The sequence below is a fragment of the Rousettus aegyptiacus genome, unplaced genomic scaffold (genome assembly GCF_014176215.1).
Source record: "Rousettus aegyptiacus isolate mRouAeg1 unplaced genomic scaffold, mRouAeg1.p scaffold_m13_p_6, whole genome shotgun sequence".
Classification (NCBI taxonomy): Eukaryota; Metazoa; Chordata; class Mammalia; order Chiroptera; family Pteropodidae; genus Rousettus; species Rousettus aegyptiacus.
In genome coordinates this window covers 103,437,439-103,462,401 of record NW_023416309.1, presented here as the reverse complement: position 1 = coordinate 103,462,401, position 24,963 = coordinate 103,437,439, and the positions used below count along the sequence as shown (strand labels likewise).

General features: G+C 34.9%; 1 protein-coding gene across 8 annotated transcripts in view; it reads right to left on the bottom strand.

Moving 5' to 3' along the window:
* The window catches only part of TANC2 (tetratricopeptide repeat, ankyrin repeat and coiled-coil containing 2), a 288,365-nt gene that overhangs the window by 100,304 nt on the left and 163,098 nt on the right, over positions 1 to 24,963 (bottom strand). For all 8 annotated transcript variants that reach the window (XM_016128285.2, XM_016128304.2, XM_016128256.2 and 5 more), the window contains 3 exons: positions 21,799 to 21,985; positions 16,408 to 16,671; positions 3,321 to 3,446 (listed from right to left, as the gene is read on the bottom strand). In XM_016128285.2, coding sequence (XP_015983771.2) covers positions 3,321 to 3,446; positions 16,408 to 16,671; positions 21,799 to 21,985 — 577 coding nt within the window. The remainder of the gene's footprint in view (positions 1 to 3,320; positions 3,447 to 16,407; positions 16,672 to 21,798; positions 21,986 to 24,963) is intronic.

The window sequence follows — 24,963 nt, the reverse complement described above, 5'->3', positions numbered from 1 at the left end:
ACAGCTAGGAATCTAGTAACTTGCTGCAAAGGGATCCCGGACAGTGCACTTATGTGACCTCTCCATTGTTGAGTTGGGTCTCTGGAAACATCAATATTGGCAGAACAGCTGTTTAAAACAGCTGCCTTAAGTAAAGAAAAAAAGACTTCACCAATGAAGCAAATGTTAATGTTAATGCCCCATGTGAAGATCCAAATTCTAGCTTGGATGTTACTCCAGCAACTTTTATTTCAGCGAGCAAAGGACTGACTACCCATTACGATCAAACAACTGTAGTTACTATGAAGGCAACTGTTAAATAAACTATGCTTGTACTCTGAAACTATGTTCATGAACAACTTCTAACCAATTCTCAAACATACTTTTTTGCATTCTGTAAACACACTGCATGGTTCCTAAAGACATAAAATTTACCTTCAATTATGGTAACCTCTAATCAAATTGTTCTTGGGAATGTGATTCAGGACCACCGGGGGTTCTCAAGACACTTTCAGGGGGTCCAAAAAGTCAAAACTATTTTCATAATACTGAGAGGTTATTTGTCTTTTTCCACTCTCACTCTCTCACAGTGTATAGTGAAATTTTCCAGGGCTTGCATGATGTCAATACATCATGCTGTTGTTTTAAAAAAATAAACTGATATTTAAAAAATTTCTCAGTTTTAATTAATAATATAATATCAATAGATATAACTCATATAAACACAAGTTTAGGGTCCTCGAATTTTTTAAGTGTGTAAAGGGATCCTGGGACCAAAAAGTTTGAGAATCACGGCTTTAAACAGATGAGTACAAGAATGCCTGTATGAAGCATCTCATAAATGCTTGCCACCTCTTTAGACATATATTTAAGAAATATTATTTCAGATAATCTCTATACTTGAAATCAGTCAGTAAATTTAGTACCTATTGAATACATTATAAATGTCCATGAAGTACCTTCCCCGAAGATCTAGGATCATTTAAAACCAGAATTCTTAAAAAACTATTTCATATGACTTGTTTGAATATATTTTTTAAAAAAGAAAGATATACTTCTAATGTAGAAAGGTATATTTTAATTTATACTTAAAAAGGTTTTCAATCATTTTATTACTTACTTTGGGTAAAGTTGTTCTACTTCAACCATAAGCAGAAGAAAAAGATATAAAACTGAAATATGACTGCAATTTGTATGTTCCTTTAAATAAAATTAGCAAGCATGATATGACATGTTTTGGAAAATTATGCTAGGAAAACAATATGATTCTGTTTCTACAATAAAGTGCAATGTTTTGGGTATAAAAGCTTGCCAAGCAGGTCTATGGAAACATAATGACAGTCTGTCCAAGTTTGCTTTCCTTTCCTGTTAATGTGTTTTAAGTCATATCATAAGCCACAGAGTATATTTGTAAACAGTAATCAAGATAACATGATACTTTTTGAGGGAAGATTATTGTCCAGGGCCTCAGAGTTCTAAATTAAAGTATGCTGATTTTAGAAGGCAAAATACTGCTAAGTAAACATCCAGTCTCTGATGGATTAATGCACTTATCAGGATGGCATGTACTAACCATTTAGATTGCTGAAAGAAAACCTCTTGAAATAAAAGATAATTTTAAGAAACAGAAACTCTAATATCATAGTACCTTTATCAGTGGACAAACTCCATCTTTAATTATTAATGTAAACAACAAGTAGAGACACTATCTGCAAGGGATATAAGATTTGTTTGGTTAGGGATGCATTATTTAGGCACAGAGCTTCCTAAAGACGTAGGTACACTTTGAATGAAATCTGTGGATGTACTTCAGTTCTACTGAATGTTTAGGCTGAAGCTCAATGCAATGAAAAGGATTTTTGTTGTGTTCAGATATAACTGATATCTGTGTGTAAACATCAGGCTCACTAGAATGCATTTGTCAAAGATCTTATTAATTCTTTAGATACTAGATGCAGACATGTGCCATCAAGTATCAATAAAACTCAACCTGAAGAGTTCTGAAAAATACATAGCTGAAAGCTGTTAATTAGTTTTGTTTTTTATACAGTATAAAATCCATTATTCATTGACTAGCAAAGCAGAAAATAAAATCAACAATGTCAGTGTGCTTTTCAGTAGTGAAATGCAACGTGATACCAATGTGGCAGATTTCCAACTAAATATGAAGGTCTATGTAGATCAATAGTTGTATCTAATCTTCTTTATTATGGCAATAAATCTGGTCCTGGCACAATTTATTTGGTATTTTGACTAAATTTACTCAGGCTTTGGATGTACTATAACTAAAGTAATACTTGATATAACTCCACTTTCTGAGTTGAAATACATAGTTACATATACTAAGCAACTAGCATGTGGCTAACTGAAGAAATGGCAAGCAGGATGGGTACGATTAAGAACTAAAACTGTGACTAGGGCCATCAACTCACTGTTGTTGATGGGAGATACCGTAATTGTAGCAACATAATCAATTATTTTATGCTCCCAGTTGCCTAGCTGTCACTGAGAAACTGTTAGCATAATGACTTCTGGAATGGACTGCAGGTGTCTGTGAACCTCTTCCTGTCATTTATGCATGTGGCACTATGTAGGCTGGAATGGGACATAGGACAAAAGGTGAGGAGACACACAAAGGAAAGATGAAAATAATCTGTAAAATATAATAAAAAATATACTCAATGTAGCTGAGCGGTGGATTACCAAATACTAGAGAAAGCAGGCCATCTGTTCAGATTATCGGAGATAGTTTGGTTCAAGAGATAGTTTGGTGAACAAGAGGCATACAAGCAGAGATACCGATAATGGCCTCTCAACTGGACTGTGGTTATAACAAACTGAAAATCTTTGAAAAGATCAGGACCTGCTTGTAGAAGCATGTAGCATGCACAAAGGGTGAAAAGAAACAGGGGCCTGAGTGGGAGAAGGCAAGTTGTGTAGATGTTGCCAGTGCAGGACTAGAGAAATGGCCACTAGGATAAAAATGAAATAAATTCTCTAGCAAAGCACACAATTATCAGCATGAAGTCCCCCTACAATATGGCTAGGGCTGAAGTTGGTCAAGAATCGCTTCTGAAATCCAGGACGTTAAAAAGGTTATTTCCCTCATCACCACCAGCACTTTACACCTTTTTCTTTCAGAATCATAAGGAATAGAACCTTCCAAATGTTGGTAATTACAACACCTTTGGGCAATCTATTTGTATTTATCTTTCTCTTCTATGGTTACATGCTCACCCCTTAAGGGAGGTTTAAATAAGAGCGGAAACTGGAAACAAAGGAATTTTTGCCTACTGCCCAATTCCATTTTCTCCTGGGCAAAGCCCTCCTGTGGTTCTAACCTCTTAAATCCTGTTGTGTGCGAACACCGCCCATGCTCTGTCTTGGCATTCGAAGAGAAGTTCTCAAAGGTGTATGTCTCTGCTCATCCAGGTAAGCAAGGTCCTCCAGGTGGGCTGAACTGGTGGCTGACAAGACAGAAAGTTTAGTCAGAATATGTAAGTTTTCAAGAACTTTCGGTTCGCCTGTATCTCCCAAACTCTATAATCAGAGATTACGCCAGCAAATACATTTACTAAGAGTTTGCTAAACTCAAAATCCTCATCAGTGTCAAGAACACATGCCAGGGAAACATGTCAAGAGCTGTCTTCAGCTCCTTCATCACTGTCAACTGCCTGAGCTTATGGAGAGCACTAGCAACAAGTTGGCAAACATTAGTATCTGACAACAAAGATTATTCATTTTTGCTTCTTTTGGGTCACAAATCCCATTTGCAGAACAAGATATAAACATCATCAGTGGAGAAACCTGTTTCAAATTATATTGAGCTGTAAGAAAAACATGAAGCTCTATTTTCAACATTTTCTCTTCATGGTAAAGAACATGAAAACAATTTTCGTGTGTGTGTGTGTGTGTGTGTGTGTGTGTGTGTGTGTGTGTTGGAAATGTGGACACCTGGGACAATGGACAGAGACTTGCCAAACAGCATTTAGGGAACTGCCAATGTTCATAAATTCCAAAAAAATATTCTGTTGCTCTCTCAAGATAATCAAATACTAATGGCCTCACATTGCATCTTTAAATCTTTTAATCCCTAACCCAGCCATGAGAGAGCAGAAATGGCAGAGGATAGAGGAAAAAACTGGATATTGGCACTGCTTTATATGGAGAGCTGTTAGGTCCACATACAATGAACCAAAAAGTGAGGAAATCAAGGATCAGGAAGCACTGAAGACAAAATAAGTTAACAAAAGAGGAAAAAAAAAAACCTCCACAAATTTCTTTCAGAAAATGGTTGTCTAGCACTTATAAATCATCACTCAAACCATTAATCCAATTGGTTGCTAACTATGTAAGATACTGTGCTGGGGGTTAGGTCAGTTATTCAATGACAATTATTCACTGAGACTCTACCATGTGCCAGGCACTGTTCTTGGCGCCCTCCCTGGCTTAGTTGCCTCGTTTATCTCTGGTGACTTTTTTGAATGGGTGAGAGGAGCACACTGTGATCACTCTTCCTTGAGCTCTAATGAAGTACTGTCCCCATCAGGATAAGACACAACAACAATAATACAAAGTAGGTTATGATACGCGGCACAAAGAAAGTCACATAGTGCTCTATGAGCTGGAAGAGAGAAGCGACGGAGAAAACAGAAGGCAGGAGGAGGAAGGGGAAAAAAAATAAGAGAAAACAAGTGCACGAGATACATATTTCCCTTATCCTTCAGTTGTTACAATTGTCTGAGTTACCTGGGTCTCCTGGGAACTCAGACAAAGGACAGACCAAATTATAGATAGAGTTTTCATAAGGAAGTAAAAGTCTTTGAAAGCTGGTCTAGGGAACTTAAACCAAGAAAGAGAAGTCAAACGGCACACTAGAGGAGAAAGAGTATCAGAGGAATAAAGATAATCTTGATCTCTGCATTCTGAAATTAAAACTATCCAGAGTCGATAACTAATCTTTTATTTAAAAACACTGGGGACGATGACTCTCACACTATTCCCACTGTGTTCTAATGTGGTTCTGTGAATTAGTTTTTCTTGTCCCTCTTGCTTTAATCAAAATCTGTTTCCTTGTTTGGTTCTTTATTCATAGGTGTGTAGCTACCAAAGGAAGGGAGCCCTCAGAAGTCACATCGGATACAGAGCCTTCCTTGGAACTCAGACATATTAATTCTCGTTGAGCAGGGCCCAGTTCACAGGGATGAGTTTCAGCTTTGTGGGGTTTTTCCTCCAGTCTTTGACAGTTTAACCTCATCACCTCCTTGTTCCTCAGGCTCAAAGGTGGTAGCTGCTTCCTGCAGTCGCTTAGTCCATGGTACTGCGGTGTTCTCCTTTTACCCTTTCCATAATTTAAGATCTAGTGAACAATTCTTTTCATGTCAAATTATCTGTTTAAATAACTGTGGTTTCTGTCTCCCGGCTATCCCCTGCCTGGTAACAGCATAGAAAATAACCTAGACAGCAATCCCTTTCATATATATGATGCTGATAATAAAGCATTACCATAGAATGCAGATGTGAAAGGAATCTTAAAGGCCATCTGGTCCAGAGGTCAGCCAATTAATAAAATAAATAGCCTTGTCTGTTCATTTAAGTATTCATTTACAAAAGAGTTGAGTAGTTGCTACAGAAGCTATTTGGCCTGCAAAGCCTAAAATAACTTACTAGCTGGTCTCTTAATAAAAAGTTCATTGACACCAATCTAGTCAAATCCCCTCATGTCACAGATTAAGAGGCAGTAAAATGACTTGTCTAAAGTGAATCACTCATTCATAGTAGAGCCAGGCTTTGAAAGCAGAGATCCTGACTCTCAATTGATTGAGTGCTGTTTGCATTGTACCTACATCCCTTTTTAAAGCTAAACAGACTTAACTCTCCCTTAAAAGGCTTATTTTCCATCCCTTACTCAACTTTGTCACTTTATCTCAACTCCCTGTTGTTTATGGCTTTGAAGGACAGTAAATCAAACGGTGGGCAATAAAGAAAGGCCTTGTTAATGCAAAGTAAAGGTGCCCTGCATGTCACAGACTAATACATCTCAGCACTTAAAATATTCTCCAAAGTAAGAAACTAAAAGGTAAGAATAAACAAGAGCCCCAAATTTGTTTTTGTAATAAGTACTTATAAGATATTTTTAAAGCTGATATACTGAAGAGTAATATGAAAAGAAGATCAATGAGAATCTTTTATTCACATTAAAACAAAATTCAAAGGAAACCTTAACCGCCGGATGAATGACAATTTTTGGTTACCATTATGGCAATATTAATGGCAGGGTACATAATTTTAAAGCAAGGTCCAGCATGGTTCTTTTACGAAAACAGGTCTATGCACCAACCCACTAACATGGTTTGATATGTTTTCATAAAATGAGACTGCGTATCATTCATTAATTGTAGGTAGAATGGTATAGAAATATACAACATGGAGTGGAGAAAAAAGCTATTGCAAGAAAAAAATGCCTAGAGTCCACCTTTCTTTCTTGTATCTTATCTATCCATGAATCTTTTAAAGATTAAACTAAGGGAGATCTATAATTTGAGTACAGATTTAAGTTAAATAACAGTTACATAATCTATTTAAATTCCCTTGTATTAAAAAAAGTCTTCTGGCAAATACTTTTAGCGTTGGTTTTACATGTTTCACTTCTCAAATCCAATGATGAGCTGTTGACAATTTCTGTAAAATCTAGATGTTTAGTGTGAACTTAAGTTTTACTAAACTAATCTTTACCATGTTATTCCTGGGAAAATGAATATCAATTGTTTTATTACTTTATTTCACAAAGCCAAGCGATAAGGTATATATATTGTGGAATGAGCACATTTCTCTATTTCAGACAGATGACATTAGAGGAAAAAGACAAATATTGTGATTACTGAGCTTTATTGAAGTTCATTCTTTGACAAATCCAAATACTGATAGGCAAAGTGAATCAAGGAAAAGCAGTGATATTCAATTATCAAGTGCTGTGAAGCCATGATTCAGGGTTTAGATAGGTCTGAAATTAGCTAATGGGGAACTACTGCTTTAATCTGAATCACAACTAAATCATGGTTGGTGTTACCTAAGTTTACGAAAACATTCGTTCTTTTTCTTATTTTAGCAATCAATATCTTCTTTGTTGTTGTCTCTGAATTCATCACTATTTTTTTAATCAAATAATCCAAAATAATAATTATTATTTTTCCTTATTAAATTCTTCTTCGTAGTCCTATTTTAAGTTTTTCTATGTTATCATTTTAAAAATTCTTGTCCCTTCAAATTCATTATTTAAGGGATAAGAGATGAATACTGGAAAGATCAGCCAAGAGACCTAAAATTCTGTTAGCTGTGGCTCTTTGTTCTACTATTTGTATGTAGTTGTTCTCTCCCTCATAGCCACTTCAATCTTTTCCATTTGCAAGCCACTTTCTGAGAAAAAGTCTTTATCACACTTTGTCAAACTTCTCACTCCTTGTCAAAATTTGCTCAGGCTACACTTGCTCTGTTTCCCCGACTGATCCCTAAGTCAGATTAACTGTGTCTTCTTTTCAGCAACCACATACACATATTGCTAATTAGAACTTGTGTTAATTGAGCTACTTGTTTACATGTCTGTCTTCCCTTATTAAATTACAGGAGGTTCTTGAGGGCAAGAAGGCAACATCTGATTCAGCTTTGATAACCCAATCCCTTCAGAGTGTCCTACACGTAATGCTCAATACAGACATGAATTCCCGACTAGTCCTACTTAGATTTAGAAATCTGACTGGCTCTGTCCTCACCCCTCTCGTTGGCTCTGCTTAATGCTTAACAGACACTACTGCAGTAAATTTGCTTGTCCACGCAGATGTGCATTCGATCCTTTCGTGTACTGTTGATCTTTTACTTTTCTCTATAGCGCATATCACTTTTTACCATACCATATAAATTACTTGTTTATTACATTTATTTTACTTTCCCTGGCTAGTATGTAAACTCCGTGAATGTAAGAATCTTTGTTTTGTTTATTAATGATTCTAAAGAGCTTTAAACAGTCCCTGGCATATATACAGTACATGCTCAATAAATGCTTAATGATGAAATAATTGTATTTAATGTATACTTTGTGTTTTGGCTACATTTAAACAAGCGATGGATAACAAATTAGGTTTTGTCTTACTGGGCTATTTAAAAGCTAAGGATGAAGGAGGTGGTTATAGCGACAATGCCTTATACATCACCATTCCTTACAAACACCTATGACAGCTCTATACGAACGTACACATTCCCACCTCACGGTGTTACCCTTACTATAAAACTGTACTGGCAAAGTTTTTTGAGCTAATTCCATCAAGTTCAGTTAATACTATAATATTTAATAAACGCTTTCCAGATACATGTGTAAGAGATAATTAGGTCAGTGGAGGGGAATTGAATAAATAGGAAAAAATGAATCTGTAATAAAAAATTTTATGTAAAAAGAAAATGTTTCAAGTTTAAAAAGTAAAGCCATAAAATCTATGTCATTAAAAAACTTTGTTTTCAGAGAAGGAAGAGGAAATAGAAAATGAGAGCGTTTTTTTTTTATTTTTTATTTCATCAGATTGGAACAGCTGACTCACTTATAGAACATTTAACTGCTATACTTTTTTGAAGTCAAAATAATTTAATACACAAGTGGGCAGAAAAAAATCCAGCAGACACCATTTGGTACAAAACATTCCAGAGGCAACTCTATATTGAGTCTGAATCCAGTTTGAATTGTTTCTTCTATCAGTTGCCACTAATGCAAACAGATTTTAGTAGCACAATTGTCATTCTGGCTGATCTGAACAAGGAGCCTGAAATGACACTTTATGTTTGCTATAGCATGGGCAAGAAGCCACTCTGCTGTCCTTTAATTCATAAAGCCAACATTCTAACTGCTGAAAAGCCTTTTTTTTTTTTTTTTTTGTAAAACTTTCATTATAGTTTCTGACTGGATTCATTTATATCCCCCAGGATTCCCATTTTGCATTTACCTGATTTTAAAGATCCTTTTCTTAGGAAAATGTGCAGCTCCCTCCAAACATTAACAAGTAGATGGTAAGAGTTTATATTCTAACTGACTTCTGTTGTTTGTGTTTCCCTGATACACACCTCATTCTCACACAAAGCACTGAGGACAGCTGTCGCAAGCGAACATTTCCTGCTTCCCACATCTCTCCAATTCATTGCCAGTCTCATTTTAAGACATCCAGGAGGACTATAGGCAGCCTACTCTCTGATAATTCTGCATGCAACCACAAGTTCACAAGGCTTCTCTACTTCCTTCCAACACAATAGGCTTAAAAATAAATATGCAATAGTGATTTACTTTTGAAAACAGTAAAAGACATAGTTCTAAGTTTCTTCATATTTTAGAAGTTTAATTGAAAGGTATATAAACACCTAAATTTATATTCAGAAAACTGAGTTACTCCTGGAAAGAGCCTTAATGCTACAGACTGCCAAAACTCAACTTTCATGACTTCATCATTCTAGTTAAAAGTTTCTGTTTTCAGTAAATAGTACTTTCTTCATATATGGTATATGGAGCTTTTATTTGGTATATCTTACTATAAGACTTCACTTGTTTGAGGCTTTATGTTTCTAAAAGTCTATATAGCTAAATCTAATGACCAATATATTTATAAAATCAGACTTGTTTTAATAGTTAATAAAAAGTACACAATTGTTTAAAAGATTTCATTACATATATTTCTTCCATCTTAATTGTGAGTTAAAAGCTCAGAAAATAATTTAAAAAATAAATCAACATAAACATTTGTATATGCACTGACTCCATTCTCTGTAACAAGTATTAGAAAAGTCAAAGTGTTATAAAAGCCACATGTCCTCTCCATTCTTTTTAAAATCAAGGGTTTTATGAAATAATATAGTTTAGAGTTCAATCCAGCAGTAACCTCAAAGATGGTAAGTAATTCCTTGGCAACTTCCTGGTCCTGCTGGATGTGGCTCTGGAAAGATGCCAGCGAGCTCAGGCAAGAAAGGGGTGCACCCCTTCTCTAAGTGGGGAGCAGCCTGGAAGGAAGCAAGGACCACTTAAACAATTACTCCCCTAGGTTTTTTAAAAACTGAGGCAAATAGTATTTTCACATCATAATTCAGCATTATTTGGTAGCTAAAATAAATAATTGTATTACTCGAACTGAGATAAAGGTTTTTAAAATGGGGAAATTTAAAAGCTGGATTTGAACTTTTATTATTGGCATTCAGCACCCCCTCCCCCTCAGCTGTTTGTATGCTTAGAGCAAGTGAAGAAATATAAATATACTGGAGTTTTTCCCTATTTCAAGCTCATCTCATATTTGAAATCCTCAATTATTCCTGGTAACCAAGGAGATTTGAGTATTTGATTTCCCTCAGTTTGGGGAAAGCACTTCTACGTACACACTGGAAAGTAAAGGGAAATATGTATATCTAGAGCTAAAAGGAGAAGAGAGGACCCTCTTGAGTTAAGAAGATTTATTTAAAAAAATGATTTGGATAGCTAATCACTAAAACTACCAGAGGCGGTGGGCTTATCAAATATTTACACACATTATACAGTTAGCAGAATCATTCCCTGTGACAGCAATTTTATTTCCCTACATTCAGGAAATATTTTCAACCTTTAATCTATTCAAGCTTGAAAATAACTGAGTCATTTGGTTTATAGCTTTTTCCTGCCTCTTTGTGAGGACATCGAAACCATGGTTTCCAGATACAGAAAACAAACTATTTCCTGACCTGTGACTTGCCCTGCAGGCAGTAGTAGGTCTGTTTGTATACTCTGACGGTATAAAATCCTATTCTCCAGGACAGATCTATCTGGCTTCTGATGGTGCGCTACCTTTCACCCTTCCTTTCTTTTGAAGAGCATGATCAGTACTGCCTATGAATGTGAAGATCTCTGTCAGCCAGAAAGACCGGTGCAATGGGATGACCACTGGGAGGGGATGGTAGGTGAAAAAATAATCAGTAATTAAGGTCTATGAGTGTAACGATTGAGACTAATGTTATCTCTTTTATTTACTGAGGGAGGGCAGGAGAGGGAAAAGAGAAGAGGAGAAAGCATTTACATGTGTACAGAAAAAATTTTCCAATACTTGAAATAAACTCCGATAAAGAAAAATCACTTTTAGAACTTGATATATTTTCTATTCAAAAAAAAAAAAAAAAAAAAAAATGACACCAAAAGCATGGTTTTTAAGAGAAAAATCTGATATATATTGATATCATCAAAATTTTTGTGCTTCAAAATATATCAGTAAGAAAACAAAAAGATAAGCCATACAAATGAGAAAATATTTTGCAAACACATTTCTGATTAAAATTTATATCTAGAATATGCAATAAATTCTTATATAACTCAATAAGAAGACAAACAACCCAATAAAAAATGTGTAAAAGATTAGAACAGATATTTCACCAAAGAAGATACATGAATAGATAATAAACATAAAATAAGCTCAACATCATTAGTCATTTGAAAAATGTAAAGTAAAACCACAACAAAATTTCACACCCACGAGAATAACTATAATGAGAGATAAGACAAAAACAAATGGTAGAGGAGATGGAGAGAGACAGGAATCCCCTTACTGTGGATGGAAATGGGAAAAGGTGCAGCTGCTTTGGAAAACGGTTTGGCCATTTCTTAAAATGTTAAAAACAAATTTACTCTATGATCCAGCAATGCCACTCCCAGTTAGCTATCTATCCAAGAGAAATAAAAATATATGTCCCACCCAAAGTCTTACACATGAACGTTCACATAGTTTAAATTGGCACTATTCACAATAGTCAAAAATTGTCAAAAACCTCATGTCCATCAATTGGTGAATGGATAGATAAAATGTAGTAACAGCCGTACAATGGAACACTATTTGTAATAAAAAGGAAAGAAACTTCTCATACATGGATGAACCTTAAAAACATTATGCCAGACACAAGAGACCACATATTGTATGACTCCATTCACATAAAATGTCCAGAAAAGGTAAATCCATATAGAAAGTAGATTAGTGGTTGCATGGGGCTGGAGGCAGGAACAAAATTAACATTAAATAGACATGAGAAATATTATTGGGATAATGAAGTTCTAAAACTTATTTCTAGTGAAGGTTGCATAGCTTGGTTTAGATTACTGAAGATTACCAAAGATTACTAAATTGGGTGAATTACTTAAAATGGGTGAATTTTATGATGTGTAAAATATGGCTCAATATACTTGTTTTTAAAAAAGGATAAAAAAATTCACACAGAAACTGCTGCTTCAAGAGTTTATCTAGGCTACCACAGAACTACGGTGGCAATTAGAATTATTTCTGGCCAATCTGGGTACTGATCCTAGGTTTATGGTCTCTGTTAGGTTATTTTTAATCAACACTAAACATAGGCATTTCTTCAAATGTCTAGTTATGTTGCCTAGGACTGCTATTTCTAAACCAAAGATAGGTAAAACCCTTCTAGAAAGACAGGAGCCTATATATACTTTACATGTATTTTAAGTTGAGGTATGATTTACATACATAAAGTCTATAAATCTTACATGTATAGCTTAAGAAAAATTTTAATATATATATACCCATGCAACCATCATTCAGATCAAAATATAGAAGGCTCCCTTAATTGGTATCCCCACCAAAGGTAATCACTACTTTAGTTCTATTGTCACACAAGTGTCACAATAGTGTCTGTTTTTCTGAACTTTATATAAATATACATACTTCATACAGTATGTACTCTCTCTGTAATGTTATCTGTGGCACTAGTACATTCTTTTCATTGTTGTATACAATTTATTTGTCCAGTTTACTGTTGACGGACATTGGAATTATTTATAAAAAAAACCGACACAAACATCCCTGTAGTTGCCTTTTGTTGAACCTGAGGACTTCTTTTTGATGGGCATTCTATGTAGGAGTAAAATTGCTAGGTGTTAGGCAACATGCACACATAGCCTTATGCACCTTTGATGCATCTTGCCGGCAGCTTTACAATTTATTGGCAGTGGGAGTAATGATCTTGATATAACTCAATCAGCAACGTATGACAATTTCAACTGCATCACATCCTCACTAACATTCAGCATTCTTTTAATTTTGTGAGTATGGGTACAGTGGTATCTCATTGTTAAGAACTTTGAAGGATCTGATATTTTATCCTTCTAAGCTAACAGGCTGGGATGCTTCAAGAAGACATGAGACGTCCAGGTCAGAGATGAAAGACATTTGTTCCTCAGAGGAAGAGCAGTAGCCAGAGTATCGACATTTCTGCCAGTTCTCTGAGCCCCAGTTCCCACAGGGAAATACACAGAAGGCTAGGTGATACCTGCACATACAGATAGTTACAGAGAGGCATTCTGTGTCTAGAGATTTGATTCCATTTTTGGGGACTTTATATAAATGAAATCATAGTATGTACTTTTAAAATCTGGCTTCTTTCATTAAGCATCTATTTTGCGATTCATACATGTTGTAGTATCAACAGTTCATTTCTATTTGTGGCTGGGTGGTATCCATTGCAAGGATATACTATAATTTGTTTATCAATTTACCTATTGATGGGCATTTGGGATGTTCACAGTTTTTGACTATTACAAATAAATCTGCTACGATCATTTGTATACATTTTTATAAGAACACATGCTTCCATTTCTCTTGTATAAATCCTATTGTTTTTTTCACGTCAGGTCTCATATGTATTATAATCATATGTAGATATATAATGTGAATATGTATTTTAAAGAATCATGCATAATATTAACTGTAGAAGAGAGCTGGAGAGGAAAATCTCTTAGGCCACTTCTCAACTCTGCTGATAAAGCCTTTGACTTGGCAATTCATTCCCTTTCATTCTGCAAAATACCAGAGCTTTTAACTATTTTCTCTAACTCATGGCTTTCCTTCTTCAGTCTATCCTATATGGATCGATTGATTTATCTATCTATCCATCTATCTACCTACCTACCTGTGTATATAAATATGTACACAAGTAGTCATTTTTCTAAACTGTAAATTTAATATGGCTCCTGCTTAAACTCCTCTGTGTCAACAAAATAAACCCAGCACTTACTGTCTGAGTACAGTAAGTCCTCAGTATCACCTTTCGACATCATTTGCTACCACTCCTCCCACGTACCCCAGGCTCTACTCACGCAGAAATACCAATAATGTGCCTCCTTCCTTTTTTTCTGTTAGTCTTTCTTGCGATTTCTTAGTCATCCTTCTCCATGATGTCTTCTATTCCTCTCTACTCTACTCATCCCCTTTGCCCTTAGATGCTTCCTCCTCTGTGTTCCTACAGTCTTTTATAGATTACTGTATTATAGCATTTATCGCACTGTAGGTGAGTGTGTTACAAAAACAACAATAGGCGCCAATTAGAATTTCCTCCTGTAATTCTCCAAAAAATTCTTATTTTAATATTTGCTTCAGTCACTGTTCCAACGGATATGCCACGACTGTAGCCACGGTTATGTTGGCGCCTTAACCAGTAAAGTCGCTAAATGGCAAAAGCAAAAACTATATCAAGGGAGGTAGTTTAGAAGCCCCCAAATTACAAATTGGGTGACAATTCTCTAACAGCTGACCACAATTTAAAAGATTTTTTAAGTAACTAGAACATCAGCTCTTAATAAGATAAAATTCTAAATAAACTACAATCTTACAACTCATGTAATGAAAGAATGTATTTTGATACATTGTCTGATAAAATACTGCTTGCTTTGTAAAGTTTTTTTTTTTTTTTTTTAAGACATATTTCAAATGATATTTTGACCTGGTGATTAAAGTACCTGGTATAGAAACCTGGGTTCTATTTTCTGTAATAGAGTTATACAGTCAATTTCTTCAATATCTATTAGTTAAATAACTGGTAACTTATTAATACTTTCGACAGCTGCCTTCTGCCAATTTCTGAAAAGCAATAGTGTTAGGAAGCTTGAGAGACAGTGAGGGAAGAATCTTAACTGGCTAACTAGTCTGGACAACTCTTTGGAAACCCTAAGATTAGAATTTGTATAGGGTAAAATAATAAATCTCTACAAACATTTATGCTCAAGAAGAGCAACACAGGTTATAATCTCTTCAGTAAACTAAAAAGAGGACATGAGAAGCTTGTACCTCCATCTTCTAGAGCCCGAATTTTCTTAGGAATCACTGCAGCTTAGCTGTGAAGGGAACTGGATGTACCATTAAGGAAGGTAGCTGAATTTCCCCGTTTTTATATAAGCAAGGATGTAAATCCTTCTTTTCGGGATGGATTGAATTCGTCTAGCACTTTCTCGTAAGTTATAACATTCTAGGATCCTAATATGACATCATGGTTAAGAATCAACATATTTTAAAAAAATGAGAGAAAATTTTCTGTCATTATATAAAAGCAAATAATCTTGAAAAATTAATAAAATCTTCTGAGTTACTGATCTTCCAAATGAACCATTCATTCTCCCCATAATCACATCTGATGACAGTCACTGATGGTCTCCCAGAGGATGGAACAAAGAAAAATGGTTTAGAAAAGGTACAAAAAGGAAATGAGAAGGGCAAGAAGCATTACGCTATCCCTTGCATAACATAAATAATTACATCTGAGAAATATGAGCTCTTGACTACGGTGTTTTATCATCTTGTGTCAGTGAGATAAACATATCCGAGCAAGTAAGACAAGCATAACTTTGATTTTGTAGTATAGACAAAGTTCAGATGATGATGAATTTTGGAAATGCCAGAATGCCCAACTATTCTGCAAAAGCTCCTGGTCTGAATTAATAAATAGCAATTTAGCTGTATAAAAAATATCCCTTGACTAAAATTCCAAGCTGCTGCTAGAGAATAATGGCTCCATATTCTAGCCACTTAAACTTCTGTACCATTCCTTTATGACAGAGACTGCTAGTGGTGTTTGACTTGTCTTTTAGCAACGTAGGTACCTCATGGTTTTGTAATAAGAGCCAGGGGATTGTGAAAATATCGAGCCCTCAGAATGGGGAAGCTGAATTCTTGCCTGCCGGCCACTCCCTCAAACTATGGGTATATTATTTCTGATAATACAAATTCTACCGAAATACACTTCAATTTAATAATGTTTTTTTAAAACTAAAGTTTTTAAAAACTTAAACCTCAAACTGAAATCCTTTTAAAGACATCTGATGTGAAAAAAAAAATATTTTTAGTATTTCGACAATATACTTTCTAGGTTCTGTTTCTGATTTTATGTGTGTTTGTATGTATTTTAGGAACAGAACTAAACAACCACTTGAGGAACACAAGCCTTCCCCTGGGATCAAAAAGATAAGTACATGTACATTACCAAAACATAAAAGGGTAGCTTGATCAAAGAAGATTCAAATACTGTTAGAGCAGAACTTGGTTTCATTTCATTTAAGATATATACTGCAGTAAAATGACCATTAAAAAAAAAACAACACCTTACCTGCTACTGAATTTGGTCGTGGCATAAGATACAGAGGAATAGACTGTACTGATTGAGACAAAACCGTTTCCAAATTCCTCTCTGGGATCTTGTTCAGGCTATAGGTGGAAGCTGTCATGTTTTCATCTACCCGATACAAACAGGAATCCATGCTAGATTTTTGAGACTGCCACGGTTTCAGGTTTCCTCCAGATCCTAATTCTTTACTGCTTTCTCCAACATATTTTGTGCGTTCCACATTTTCAGAATAGCTTGTCAATGTAGCTGGAAAAAAAAAAAAGAATAAAATGAATTAAAAAAAAAACACCTGGAGATTAATGTTAGTACTATCTGAATTCAAGACTAAATAATGAGATTAGTAACATTATTTTAAAAAGTAACTGATGATCATTTCATTTCCACCATGAAGTTTAAATAATTCAAACTAAAATATAACTATCACATATTTTCTCTCACATCCCTCTCATGTTTACCTTAACAACTCTAAACATTTATACATCGGTGCTAAAAGACCTACAATGAAGGCCTATCAATGCTAAAAATTTCATAATTTCATCAAAAGGGAATTTATATAATTTTCATAAACCACTGGAGTGCTAGAGGTCTCAAAAAGATCTTTATATTCTTTTTATCCTATAATTTCCCTCATGTAAATTTACTTCCAGGCCCTTTACATGTAACAAAGAATTAGAAAAAAGTAATGGTCCCTAAGTAGAAGCTAATACAGGAGAAAGAATCTGTCCAAATATGGAAGCAATACAGGGTATTCTTGTTTATATAGCCGACTATAGCTCTAATCCTATGCAAGTCCTTTAATGAAATTAAACCAAAACTGAAAAGACTTCTAGAATTTTATCTAGTCTTACCACTAATTATAAACAGGAAAATTTTCATCAACCCCAGAAGTGGAAGGATTCAATACATTAAAATCTAGATTATAAAAATCTTAGCAATAATTATAAAACAAGAATAATATGTCATTCCAGGGGAGTTTTTATATGTTAGTTCATATTCTCTTCTTATAGTTAATATAACTATTGTTAAAAAAAGAAATCTAGGTTCATGAGGTAATTTCCATGACTCTTTTAGTGTGGTTTTCACTCTGGAAATTTAAATGGAATTCTGGACTTTGTAGTAACACGGGAAGAAGATGAATTACAAAAGACACCTGGTTGCCTTCCAGCCTTGCTGCTCTTTATGATATGTCCTCCTTGCATCTGAGAATGAAGTGCTGCCAACTGGTCTCTGTAGCCTCACGGGTATTAGGGAGCCCGGCTCTGTGGCAACATCTCCCTGTCAACCCCATCAGAGAGGGCAGTCACCGTTAGGCTTCTCAAAATGCCAGTCCCTACCTCCACCTAGTTATGAGTTATTTTTTATATGTTGTCCTGCGATCCTTTTTACACACTGCAGGATTCAAATGGTAAGAGTTTCGTTATGTACTTTCAGGTCTATGTTCATAACAGACACTGGTCTGTAGTTTACTGATCACATCAAGTCTTTGTCTGGTTTGGTCTCAGGGTCATGTTGGCCTCAAAAAGTTTTCTGTTCACTTCAACTCCCTAGAGCAGTTTGTGTAGAAACGGAATCATTTTTTCCTCAAATGTTTGGTGGAATTTACCTGTCAAGGCATCTGGACTAAGAGTTTTCCTTCTGGTAAAGTTTTAAACAAAAATTTCAATTTATATTTAACAGGTATAAAGCAATTCACATAGTCTCTTTCTTCTCAAATGTGCTTTGGTAGTTTGATATTCCAAGAAATCTGTCCATTTCATCTAAATGGTCAAATTTATTGGCATAAAGTTGTTCATGATAAAGTTATTCCTTTATCATCCTTTTAGTTTCTGTAGGGTCTCTAGTGATATCCTTCTCTCATTCCTTAATATTGGTAATTCATATATTCATTTTTTTCCTGATTAATATGGCTAGAAGTTTATTAATGTTATTGATTTTCTTAAAGAACCAGCTTTCAATTTCATTGATTTTTCTTCACTGTTTTCTATTTCATTGATTTCTGTTCTTTACTATTGCCTACTTTCTGTTTACTGTGGTTTGAATTTCTTCTTTTTCTATTTTCCTTAGTTAAAATTTAGTTCACTAATTTAATAACTTTCTTCTTTTCTAAAATAAGCATATAATGCTATAAATTTCCTTTTAAGCACATCTTTAGCTACACTGTACAAAACATTTTTTGTACGAATGTTTTGTTTTCACTACATTAATTAAAAAATATTTTCTAATTTCTAATCTGATTTTTTTGACCCAAATGTTATTTAGAAATGTGTTGTTTATTTCCAAATATTTGTGAAATTTCCTGATATTTTTCTATTATTGGTTTCTTGTTTAATCACACTGGAGTCAGAGAACACAGTTTGTAAGGCTTGAGTCCATTTAAATTTTTGAGACTTGTCTTAAGAATCAAAATATGGTCTATCTTGGTTATTCTTCAGAGTGTATCTAAAGAGAATCTGTTCTCTGTTCCTGCTGAATAGACTGCCCTGTAAACAACAATAAGGTCAAGCTGGTGGATAGAACTGTTTAGGTCTTCTATATGTTAATTGATTTCCTACTTGTTCTATCAACTACTGAGAGATGACTGACAGAATCTCTGACTGTGGATATCTCGCATTTTGAAGCTGTTATTAGGCATATAAACACTTAGAATTATTTCTTCTTAATGCAATGACCCATTACCATTATGAAATGATCGCCCTTTATAGGTGATCAGTCTTTGTTTTGCACTGTATTTTAACATTCTTTGTTCTTAAATGGGTGTAGGAATGAAATAATAAACATACGTTATGAGCTCCAGGACCACTAGGAGCAGGAGAGACTTAATCTTTATTTATTAATCCTTCCTAAATCTTTTTGGGAGAATGCACTAGCCACTTCCTTGAAGGACTGAATTTGGACCTCTCCTCTCAGAAAAGAACTGAGAGTATCATAGCATCATGTTCCCGGATGACACTAGAAGCTAAAAAAGAATACTATGAGATCTATGTGGTGCAAGGGTTGAACTGTACGGGATTTGCCGCCCTAGGTATATTCACCTGCCTGTAATCTGGCTGCCGTGGTCCTAGCAATGCTGCGAACCATTCCCCTGGACTGAAGCTGGGTCCCTGTTACTAACATCCCTGCTGGTCACTCCTAGTCTTTTGTGTTGGTCATGGGCACAGTGAACCAGTGCCTTGTGCCTTGCTGCATAAAGCCTCTCTCCTCTGTTCCTGGACTTCCTTGTTGTCAATGAGACATCAGAGGCAAGCTACTAGATTCACACAATAAGAGTGGGGAAAATAATGCTATATTAGGGCTAACACACCAATATGAGAAGGGAACTGGCAGGAAAATCCCCTTCTAATCCCACCTTCCACAGTTCAGAAACGTGGTCTTGCCTAAGACTTCCAGCAGGAGCACGTAATCCTTGCCTCATCTTTGCTCTCCCTCTTTTGCTGCCTCACGCCCCCCCCGTCATTCACTCCTGCTTCCCAGGGTTACATTTCCTTAATAAAGTGTTAGCATGTAACCTTCCGTCTCAGGATCTGTTTTCTAAGGAATTTGTGCTAAGGCCACCCTGTTGGTGAAAATTTTGGGAACCATGAGCTAGAAATCCTTAAAGCTAACTCAAATGTTAAAGTCATATTAAGTTATATTATTTTGGTATGTGGTTAAAATCATTTACTTTTATTAAAAATTAATTTCATATATTCAGTCTTTCAGTCAAAAATAGCCCAATGGTTCCTAAATTTTTGCCACCAAACTCAATGTTGCACCTTCCCTGATGAGATTTTTATGGATTCCACAGCATATTTTATAATTATAATTTCTAAATGTGTTTAGTGATATATGTGTGTGTGTGTGTGTGTGTGTGTATACAGTATTTATATTATGTGTGTATATATCTATGTGTATTCTTTTTTAACAGATACATGCTTCTTATCCTAATTTCTGGAAATTGTCTCATTACTTTAAAATATACACATTTTTCAGTAAAATCTGACTGAAATGTAACTTCATTTGGTGTGAAGTTGTGGAGATTCAGCTGGCTTTGTAATTCTTAGCTAGAAGCTTGGAGTTCACACAAGTGCCAGGGTCAGTATAATGAAAGCCAGAAAATGGAAACTCCTATTTCCCAAAGGACTTGTCTACATGTAAAGTATCTGTTATTTAACCCCTTGCCTTTCACGATTTTTTCTGTGTTGTGTCCTAGCAGAAGTTTTTATCATTAAGTCCCAAATCAGAGTTGGCTAAGATTTACTCATATCTGTGTGGTCTTAGCCTAGTATATATCCCAGAAACATATCCCCTATTTTCAGATAAACCATGAGCACATTCAGTAGGCTCCAAACATTAAAACACAACTTATTTAAAGGTCTGAGAAGATTGCAATGGGTTTCACTATTTTCAATATTTCGAATTATTTATAAATAATAATGTTTACTAGTAACTAGTTAACTAAAACATCACGCTTCTGTAAACTTAGCTGAAATTGTATCAAGGATGAGAGTACCAGTTAATTCATTTTGAATAGAAGCTTTGGCAGAGATATATTTGTATGATAAATTAAAAATGAGAAATGTTAAATAATGTTAAAATTTCTTTCAAAAATATAAGATCAACAGAAATTATAAAAGTCCTGATTGGTGGTAGAAAGATTTGAGAAACTCTGACTTAATCTGTGGTATAAAGAAAGAATTATTCAGTGGTCTATGGACCCTTTCTTATTATTCAAATCCTAAATTTTATAATAAGGAAGGGCTTTTATGGTCATGGTATTTAAAAGCAAAGACAAGGAAGACAGTTAGCTTTCCCAGTGTGAAAGGGTACTGGTGTAACTTTGCACTAATATTGTAGTCTTTGCATAAGCCAAACCTATTATTACATGGTTCACTTGTTTTTCAAAAGTGAAGCCAAGAGTATGCCTTGCCCTTTTTTCATTAGAAAAAGTTTGATTTCCCAAAACTTCACTCATCCCCATGTGACTGACTGATTCCTCTTAACAAGTATACAACAGGCAATAAGTGTAAGAAGAACAGCGAATCTCCATGAATGCCACTAGCTCGGTAAAAAAGGAACTTTTTCTGAACCACTTCTGTTGGTATTTAACAAACATGAATTTACAGAAAGAAGTAGAAAACACTTTTTCTATCCACCACTCCTTTTATCAGGTAACGCCTTTACAAGGGTGGCTACGCGGAGAGGGACAGCTTTCATTTTGTGTACTACTGTTTCTCTCTCCAGCATCATTACAAAGAGAACACATTTTATATATACATTTCGACGACTCAAAATCAGCTTTTTTTTTTTTTTTTTTTTGGAAAACCTTAAGCTTGTGTCATTATTTTAAAAAGAAGAAAAAAAAAGACAAAATGATTAATATAAAAACCCACTCACCAATGATGCCACTATCTCTGCTTTCGAGGGTGGAGGTCGGACTAGTGACCGCCCCGTAGCTGCAGTCCTTGGCAGTTGCATTTGTACTGACCGGTGGGAGGGTGGAGCAGGGGCTACTGGCTGGCGGAGAGGCAGTGCTGCTAGTCAAGGTGGAACAGGGACTTATCCGCTGGGTGATGGCTGAGGTCTGAAAAATTAGAATGAAAAATAAATAAGACAAACTGATCAGCTGTTAAAGTAAACTACATCTAATGGTAAAATATAAGCTTTGATGAGAAAAAGAAGAAAATCTACATGCGCAGCTTTTATACCTTTTAGGTTCTATTTGTTTTTGCTTTCTAGGATAAGAGATTCTGCATTCCACAATTAAGGTGAAACTTAATACACTTAACATGAGCAGAGACTATGGCCTTGGAAATTTCCAGTGGCAAGTATTCTTTATCATTGCAATGAATTAGTAGAATAATTTTTAAAATTAAGAACCAGTTATCCTTGCTATTTCCAATCAGTAAAACTTACGAAGTCTTTAATTTTGTCTTGTTAAGAATTTCCTTTAGATAGAAAAAAAATATGTACCTCCAGCTGAGGAGAAATAAAAATAAGGTTATTAATGCAAACAAGTAGGATTTTTTTTGATACACAGGTAGCTGCCTGGAGATAATAAATGAATACAGAGAAAATGCCTTGTTCTATGAGTCTAATAAAACAGATCAAACAATATTAATTTCATACAAAATTAAATTTCTCTGTAGAAACTAATTACAGACAAAGATTATTTTGTATCCAGAATAATTCTTACACCAAAGTTACATCCTTTTTAAGCTTCTGATGGGAAGGAATAATCACCAAAACGATTGGTGGTAATATATTCTGGTTTACTGAATGTAATGACAATTCACTTTTCTTTAGCTCTTTCTATTCAAATTACTGAAATAATGAATAAACATATTTTTTCAAAAACTATAAGAAATTTTATCCTTTTCAAAATGATAAGTGATCAGTGACAAAATCACATGGAGGATTAACGATAAATTAGACATCTTTAATTCTTAAAAGAAGCAGAAGTTTTTCAACTTCTTTAAATACAAGGTCTTCATATTCTCTCTGCTAAAATTAAAGATTTATATTTAATACGTGATTGGAAAACATGTTGATCACTAGATATGAGAATTTAAGGCTCTTTGACTCATTCTAAAAAGCTTTCTAGATGCAAGCCCTTGTATTTAATCATCTGTGTAGGATCCAGGTTTTGATTTTTAATTTAAATGCTATAATCTGGTCACAAAAGATACATTCAGCTCAACCAAGCCCAAGTGATATTCTCAGAATCCTGCAGGCAAATAAATCTTTTCAATCATATTAATAATATTAGGAACTGATTTTTCTTATGTAAGCCATCAAATCTACGCCATTTCTCCTCAATTACATAATTTTCCTCCAGAGCAGGGAGGAGCTTCAATTTCTTTGTATCTATTTTTTTTAATAAAATAATATTGACCTATCGGAGCAATGATTTTTAACCAGGCATGCAGTACAATCACCTGTGGAATGACAAAAAACAAACAAGCTCCCCTACAAAACTGACATACTGAGCTTCACCCCAGACTTACTAAATCAGAAACCTCTCCAGTTAGACTTTGGCATGGCAATTTTTAACCTTCTCATTCTCAGTTTAAGAAACATGTGGGTAATGAAACGAACTGTACTGGGGTCTTTTACATAGCTACACCTGCAGCCATCCCACATTGAAAAAGTTTCATTCTGGTATGGATCTATTACTTCTATAGCAACTCATTTCCTCATTTCCATTTTTAGACAAGATTTGCAGTCTGTTCTTTGAGAAAGGAAACTGTATTATATGCATTAATATAGCCAATTGGAAGGGCAAGCTCAAAGGACACTATTTTTACTAAAAGTTATTTTCTGCAAAATATAGCATATATCACAGAATGTGTCTTTAAAAACTTTAACTATAGAAGCAAAGCTTAAAGGTCAAGCCAAGAGCAGAAAATTGTTCATGGCTTATGAACTAAAAGGCAGGCTTCACATTTATTTAGGGAAGCCAGTTAAAGAGATAGAAACCTCTTAGGCACAGAAAGACATTATCCACTTTCCATGCTGCAGGCTAAAATGGACATCTACTTAAGCCATTCCACTTCCAAAACCTTTCAGTGGTTTCCCCACTGTTCTTAGTGTTCCTCAGAAGGGTCCAAAAACTCTCAATCTGGATCTCTTAAAGGTCCTACAAATACAGAAGAACCTAATGATGGAATTCATAAGGCACATCCTAATACCTCAGAAACTACTGAGAGAAGAAAATACAGCGATCAACTGATTATCATTTTCAGTATTTAGTTTTTTGCAGAAAAATGATACATGCTAACTTGCCTGTGCTGGATTCTGTTGTTACTAGTACCAAGGATTCCATTGTTATTATTCTGTTTAGCTCAGAAGGTCACCAAATGAACATGGCCTCCCAGTTCTTAGTAGTCTTCCCAAGAGCATATATTCTGATGGTCAATTTAGCCACTTACTTCTGTGGCTCTAAGGTAGTTTTATGGTATATTATATTCCAAGAAAGCTAACATTAAGCTTCATTATTAATACTTTACATTTGTTTAATACTTTACAATTAAAAAATTTTTAATGTTATTTCATTTACTTCTTATCAACCAAGTATGAGACATAATGAATATTATTTTTCCCATTTAAGAAATGTGAAAATGAGACCCCTGTAAGCATGAGCTATACATTTTCCCTAAATCATACAGTCCTCACAAATATTTACATACTAATTACAGTGCATATTACTTTATATCTTTTATATATACGGCATTTTACACCTTACAAAGTGTTTTCATATTCGTGATTTAACTTGATCTTCACGATAACCCTGTCAGGTGTTGTTATTATTTCATATTACACTGGAACAGCATGGTGTAGCTGTTAGGGACATGGGTATTCCTTAACAGGACTACCCATGAAAGCAGACTGCCTGGATTTAAATACTATTAAATCTCTTTTGGCCGCGTGTTTCCTTTTTTTTTTGTCAGTCTCGAGATGGCTTCTTCTGTAGGTCCTCAGTTGAAGGATTACTGTTGAACTAACCTTCAGGTGATTTTTAATGATGGTTGCTCTGTAGTCTAGTTGTAATTTTGATGTGGT